Raw genomic sequence first — 6,641 nt, 5'->3', positions numbered from 1 at the left:
GTAGCAATGGTGATAATGATACAAAGGATTAGTGGTGAGGGGGAGAGTTTTTTATTTTTGTTTTAGGGAAAAAAGGGTAAAAAACGTAAACATGCCAAGGAGAGAACAATTTGACACAAATAAGCTAAAGCAAAATCTGATTCATCAATCAACCAAAGCACATTTCTATGTAGTTCGAACCAACATGGTTCGAACTCACTTTTCACGTAACTCGAACCAAATAAGTTCGAATTACACATTGTAACCCATAGCCACATAATTCGAACCAATTTGGTTCGAACTCTAACTTCATAATTCGAACCAATTAGGTTCGAATTACACTGAAGAAATAGTCACCAAGTAATTCGAACTAACATGGTTTGAATTACTCAGAATTCGTTCCACACAGCAATTTAAGTTACGAACATAGTTTCCGCATCATGTCTTAATAAAACTCGTACAGTTATTTATTCCGGTGTGCATTAGACATACATTTCGTTTAAAACTGCGGAGACAGAACATATTCATTAACTAAAATCCCATTCAAAGTACATTGCACTAACGTTAACAAATTCTATCAGTCACCAACTACAAGTAAGAAAACCGATAATAGTGGAATCTAAACGCGAAATTGAAATAACAAAAGTACCAAAGCCACCAATACACCTAATCATGTTCCCGTGTGTGCTCTACTCCTTCGAGCTGTGGGCAACTCCGACGTGTGTGGCCGGGCTGCCGACAAAACCACATCTCTTTGACCGGTTCGGATCTGCCTCGTCCATATTGGTCCGTATCCTAGTGGACCTCGGACGACCCTCTCTCGCACGCCTCTTATTGGGGTCAGGGATGACAGTCGGCCCGTTATATGGTGGCAAAAATCCTCCGGAATGGGAGGTGTGAAACCCATCCGATACACACTGAAGACCGAACTAAGACGATACACGTGGTGGACGTAAGGCTCCCATGTAAGCCGTGAGTAGGCACAGCATGCCAGTGCGTGGGGACACGGGAAATGAAGTGCCTGGAAGTATCCGCAGTCACATGTGTGAGATGCAAGCGAGACTCTGTAGCTACCCAGTGAGAAAGAACCAGTTGGAGTTGTCTCTGCGACGGTGAACTCGGAGTTATCCCTGTCGTACACAGTAACCGTGAAGCACCTAGCCGTCTTCAAGTTGGCCTCTATACACTTCACCAAGTGCTGACTAAATTGTTGTCTGGTTCCCATCTGTGCCTCAGCCTCTCTCCCTTTGCGAACAAATAATTCAGCCAACCTTCCGTATGTTGCCTTCACTAGCGAGCACACAGGAAGGTTTCTAACACCCTTGAGGATCGAGTTCACACACTCAGATATATTCGTCGTCATGTGTCTGAATCTACGCCCCTCATGACAATGCTGTGTCCACAACGAATACTCAATCCGATTCGCCCAGTCACACATCGCCGGGTCTTCGGACCTAAGAATATCAAACCAGTAATGGAACTTGACCTCGGTCTTAGCGTACGCTGCATTCACAAGTAGCCTCCTTGCGTCTTTGCCCTTGAAGGTGAGGGCGAAATTTGCCACAACATGTCGAATGCAGAATGCCCGGTATGCAGACGGAGGTAACCAGCCTCCGTCAGGAGCCTCAAGCGCAGCCTTGATGCCGTTATGCCTATCTGAGATAACCAGCAGACCTGGCTGCGGTGTCACATGCTCACGCAGGTGGGAGAGAAAGAAGGACCATGACTCAGCATTCTCACCCTCGACTAATGCGAATGCAACATGGAGTATGTTGGAGTTTCCGTCCTGTGCAATCGCGGCAAGCAATGTTCCCCCATACTTGCCATACAGATGGGTGCCGTCAATACTAATTAGAGGATTGCAATGACGGAATGCCTCGATACACGGTGGAAACGTCCAGAATAGTCTGTGAAAATAAGCTTGAGACTCGTCCAACTGTCCACCGACACGAACAGGGCTCGTCCTTAGGACTGCAACAGTACCAGGCATCGTCAACTAGACTCCTAACACCCACCTTGGGAGATCGTTGTACGACTCATCCTAGTCACCATAGATGAGGGCAACAGCCTTCTACTTCGACAACCAGACCCTCCTGTAAGTCGGCCTAAACCCAAAGTGTACGGCGGTGGCATTTAGGAGCACCTTGATGCTGATAGATGCATCAGCCCTAACCATTGGCATAATGAATGCCGATATCACATGGTAATCCAAACTCATGTGGTCGCTGAAAATGGAGGTGGCGAGACAAGTATGCGGTCCGTTGTAACGTTTGACCTCCCAAAGTCCCTTGCGCTGTCGGAGACTAAGCCGAATCAACCATGTGCACCCATTGCCGAACTCAGAACACTTGCCCACATACCGGCGATAGTCAAACTCCACGACCTTATACTGTACTCCTTGACAGATGCTGTAAGTCTTAACAATTAACATGGCCTCTTCTTTATCCGGAAATTGCTGACCAACCTGAAACTCTGTCAGACCTGCAGACCCTTCAGCATCTCTAGCGCCAATTCTAGCCGGCTGCCCAGGAACCCCTCCTGCCTCATGGCATCCAAGTCCAAAGAGGAAAAATGTGGAGGGTACTACTGCGTGCCAGAGCTAGAACCACCGCCCGCCCCAGCAAGCTCACTTGCTCCAACATCATCGCCACTGTCATCAACAATCATATCTGCCTCGACATCATCGTCCTCTGGATCATCCAAGAATCCATCTCCAACCCCAGCTGGTGCAGCACACTGTAAAGAGGTCCATAGATATTCCTCTTCTCCGACCTCGTCGCCTACACTGCCGTTGAGATCAACAGCGAACGAAGGGGAGGCGACAGGTTGAACGGGTGGCTCGTACGCAGGGACAGAGGAAGATGCAACGGCAGGTCTGGAGCTAGAACCGGCTATCGTGGCTAAAGTGGTGGTATTCCAGTTTGAACCCCCGAGCTGGAAGCCGCGTCAACCAACTTTGCCAACAGTTCTGGTGTCCTCACCTCTGAAAACTGCTGGCGATAATGAAACATGACCTGCAAGTCCTCATCACTCCCGATCGTGAAACAATCGATAAAAAAAACTTCTTAACCCGTTTCATACCTTCTAGACCAAGTTTCAGCAGTACAGAGCTAACAAGGTCCTCATACCTTGTCGTAGGCCTGACGATAATATAGAGAGGATTCTTATCAGTGAACTTCACACCGGAACGAGTTTTTCTCTTAATGGATTCTCTGTGGTGAACCAACACTATGAAACTCTCCTCACTAGCCATCTTACCCCCTCTAATGATAGCAACTCACGTTCACACCATATATATACAGGTCTGATCCTCACTAATTCGAACCAGCCTAGTACGAAATATGGTCTGTGTAATTCAAACCAAGCTGGTTCGAATTACTTCAGGAGTGTAATTTGAACCTAATTGGTTCGAATTATGTGGCTATGGGTTACAATGTGTAATTCGAACCTATTTGGTTCGAATTACGTGGAAAGTGAGTTCGAACCATGTTGGTTCGAACTACATAGAAATGTGATTTGGTTGATTGATGAATCAGATTTTGCTTTGGCTTATTTGTGTCAAATTATTCTCCCTTTGGCTTGTTTACGTTTTTTACCCAGGAAAAAATGATCTGAAAAAAGTCGTTCATAGACAAAAGAATAATTTTATAACGTTTTGTAACGTTTATGATAATTTTAATAATAAAATAAGGTCGGGGACGATTTTGATTTTGACCCAAGACTTTAGGAACGAAAAAAGTAATCAACCCTAAATTTATTTCTTATTAATTAATTTTACCAACTATCAAGTAGTCCGTAAAATTAATTTTTTTTAAATTGTTTTTTATTTTAATTACATGCATTCTACATATATTAATTATATATTTTGGTACTTGTTATATATTGTCGAATAGAAATTTATAAAACATGATATTTAAACAAATTTCTAATAATTACATTTAACCACTCTCATCAATATATGCTTGGCACTCCTAGTGGGCCTCGCCAACTCCTCCTCAAAGAGATGCTAAAAAATTGATTGTCAAGTTTGAGTCATTAAACTAAGTACATAAACTTTATTTGAATAACATTTAAGATTCAAGAAATCTTAGGTGGACCTTCTCTGAGTCTTTGTCGGCCTATTTCGAGTAATCCCCGCTTGAACAGCTCGCTCCGACAGGGCTAGCTTACAACCTAACTCTTTCTCTTGTCAAGCAATATTTTATCAATGCAATATCATATATGTAACTAATATTGTGTACTATTTAAAATGTTAAGACATACCATCTTCTTATTCATGGCCTTGTATATGGTCAATCCACCAGGGTGCATGGATCCTTCGGTGTAGTCCTCTGTGGCTTAGTAGTCCCTAAGCGGTTGGGGAATATCATCAGGGATCCAGTTGGTAGGAGCACCCTTGTTACAGGATTCCACAAACCTCTCCCAGAGGCGCTTGGTTGCTCTGACCTGCCAATCTCTATTTATGTGAAACTCTTCACCGGAGATGAATTGGAAGTGTTTCTACAATAAGAAAATACTAGAGAATTAGTAACATTAATATTGTAATTAAAATAAATGAAAAATTCAAGCAAGTACAACTTATTTACCTTAAACAAGTCCCACCAAAGCTGAATCACCCATTCTGACGTTCGGCCAAAACTAGGTATGAACCACCGATAGTTGTTGTTGAAAACTTAGGTAATCCTCTCTGTGCCATCTCGCGGTATGACAAATGTTTCAAACACAATTAAGTATATATGCGATTAAATAATTAAATTAAATGGAAATTTAGTTGAGTAAATATAAATTATACCAATCTTTTTCATCCTATATCTAAGTATTGGACGAGGATCATCGACAATGAAAGTTGTACCCTCCTGTATCTATGATTGAGAGGTCTCAGGCTGCTGAGGCTGAGATTGTGCTTGCGGCCGAGTCTGATGTTGCAGCTATGGCTAAAGTTGAAGTTGAGGCTAAGGCTGGGCCTAGGGCTACTGTGACTGGCTTTTGGTCCCAGGTTTCAAGATCATAGTGATTTGTGGCAACCCAAGAGAGGTTGCAGCCTAGGACCTGGGTTAAAGAGGTGATGGAATGGGATGATAGGTGGAGTAGTAGTGGTAGTAGTCATAGGGGTGGCACGTGAAGATGTGTTGCATAACTGAAGCAACACATACGTGTTTTTCTTTGGCCGTCCCCAACAACCACCACCACTACCTCTGCCACCCGAACCCTAACCCCAACCTACATCTTTAACCATGTCTCTTATTCCAAAAAATAAGAAACACTTTCAATAACATATATATGTTCTCATAATAGAAGATATAAGAAGATACTTAAATAAAATATGGAAGCTAAAATTTTATACAAAATATTATTAAACACATTACTTTTACTCGGATAGATCAAACGATTGAGATGTAGATTTTTCATTATCATCCTCATTATTCTCATCATTGTCATCATCAAACTCATCCTCATCATCCACATTCTGTACTAGTTGAGCTAGGAGGTGCACTATATCAATCTCTCCAGCTGATAAAGCTAATAGTTAATCTGTGATTTTTTATTACTGTAGTTTAAGATTGTGGATGATCTTAAATATGGATTCTGATATGGTATGGTTCTATTAATTGTTTGATTTGATTTTAATATTCTTGATTCGAATCTTGTTGTTGTTAATTTTTTTTTTATTGTATATCACTGTATCTAGTTATTTATGTTTAGATTATTGGGTTGATTTGGATTGTCCTAAACCTGGAATATTGTTATTGGATTGTTGAAAGTTTTTAAGTATGGATGAAAATATCAACCAAAAAACACATAGAAATAATAATACAGAAAATCATTTGGCTTCGAATCATGTTGCTTCAAACGAAGTTTCTCTTCGTCTTGAATATAATGATAACTAATCACAAACTTTGAATGAAGTCTAACATATTTATTTATATTTTATTTATTATTTTATTATAAAAAAATTTTTTGAGTTAAACTATAATTAAATTAATTAAACTAATAAATTAGTAGTTAGAACAGTTGAATGAACAATTTAATTTTCAAAACCATACCCTTAATATCATTATCGTTATTTAGCATGCCGTGGCATATAGTATGTTAATGCCATTAGTTTTTATTTATTTATCTTTAAATTAATTAATTAAGAGCCAATAAAATATAGTTCAAATAACATAATCTCTTTATATTCATTTAAGACATAATCTTTTTATATTCATTTAAGAGGTGACGATTTCAAATTTTTTTTTTTTTGATAAAAAAATGAATTAATTGGGAATACTGTTCAAATATAGTAAATTCGTTAAATGATGTTCACTTTAATAATTGTTGATAACTTGGCTCTCAACTATAATAAATAGAGATTTCTTTTGGAAAAAAAATGAAAAGAAAAAGTGAAAATTGGACTTCACTATCACCGACAGCTTAGGGGCTTTTAACATATGCACACGCTGTAACCCTGACACCCCCGTCTCATAATTAATTGCTCTATTTATAATTATTTTAATTTCTCTAGTTATCAAATGGCTGCTGGCATGCCATTAGATTATGACTTCATTTGATAAAGTTTTTTTTTAGAATAGTTTTTAAAAATTAATTTTTAAAAAATTATTTTTAAAAATTATAATATTTATATTTGATAATTAAACTAAAAATAATTTTTAATAAATACA

The 6,641-nt window shown here is 39.5% G+C and overlaps 2 protein-coding genes across 2 annotated transcripts; both read right to left on the bottom strand.

Annotated features, from left to right (window-relative positions):
- Positions 1–649: 649 nt before the first annotated feature.
- Positions 650–1,969, bottom strand: LOC107495230 (uncharacterized). The gene has a single exon (XM_016116344.1). It carries the CDS (start codon positions 1,967–1,969, stop codon positions 650–652), a length of 1,320 nt encoding a protein of 439 aa, XP_015971830.1.
- An 81-nt stretch (positions 1,970–2,050) lies between these two features.
- On the bottom strand, positions 2,051–3,232 carry LOC107495229 (uncharacterized). The gene is made up of 3 exons (XM_016116343.1): positions 3,061–3,232; positions 2,610–2,879; positions 2,051–2,517 (listed from the first exon to the last, which is right to left on the bottom strand). Exons 1-3 carry the CDS (start codon positions 3,230–3,232, stop codon positions 2,051–2,053), a joined length of 909 nt encoding a protein of 302 aa, XP_015971829.1.
- Between the last annotated feature and the right edge of the window lie 3,409 nt (positions 3,233–6,641).

The sequence above is a fragment of the Arachis duranensis genome, chromosome 6 (assembly GCF_000817695.3).
Source record: "Arachis duranensis cultivar V14167 chromosome 6, aradu.V14167.gnm2.J7QH, whole genome shotgun sequence".
Classification (NCBI taxonomy): domain Eukaryota; kingdom Viridiplantae; phylum Streptophyta; class Magnoliopsida; order Fabales; family Fabaceae; genus Arachis; species Arachis duranensis.
Note: the sequence above shows the minus strand (reverse complement) of the source record. Positions and strands in the feature narration are given on the sequence as shown.

What these genes read in the sequence shown, in the direction of transcription:
- LOC107495230 (XM_016116344.1), bottom strand. Translation starts at nt 1,969, where the DNA reads ATGCCTGGTACTGTTGCAGTCCTAAGGACGAGCCCTGTTCGTGTCGGT.
- LOC107495229 (XM_016116343.1), bottom strand. Translation starts at nt 3,232, where the DNA reads ATGGCTAGTGAGGAGAGTTTCATAGTGTTGGTTCACCACAGAGAATCC. An exon ending in GCTGAAACTTGGTCTAGAAG is followed by an intron (nt 2,880 to 3,060) that starts GTATGAAACGGG and finishes CCACCACTTTAG; the next exon opens with CCACGATAGCCGGTTCTAGC. An exon ending in TGGCGATGATGTTGGAGCAA is followed by an intron (nt 2,518 to 2,609) that starts GTGAGCTTGCTG and finishes GCCATGAGGCAG; the next exon opens with GAGGGGTTCCTGGGCAGCCG.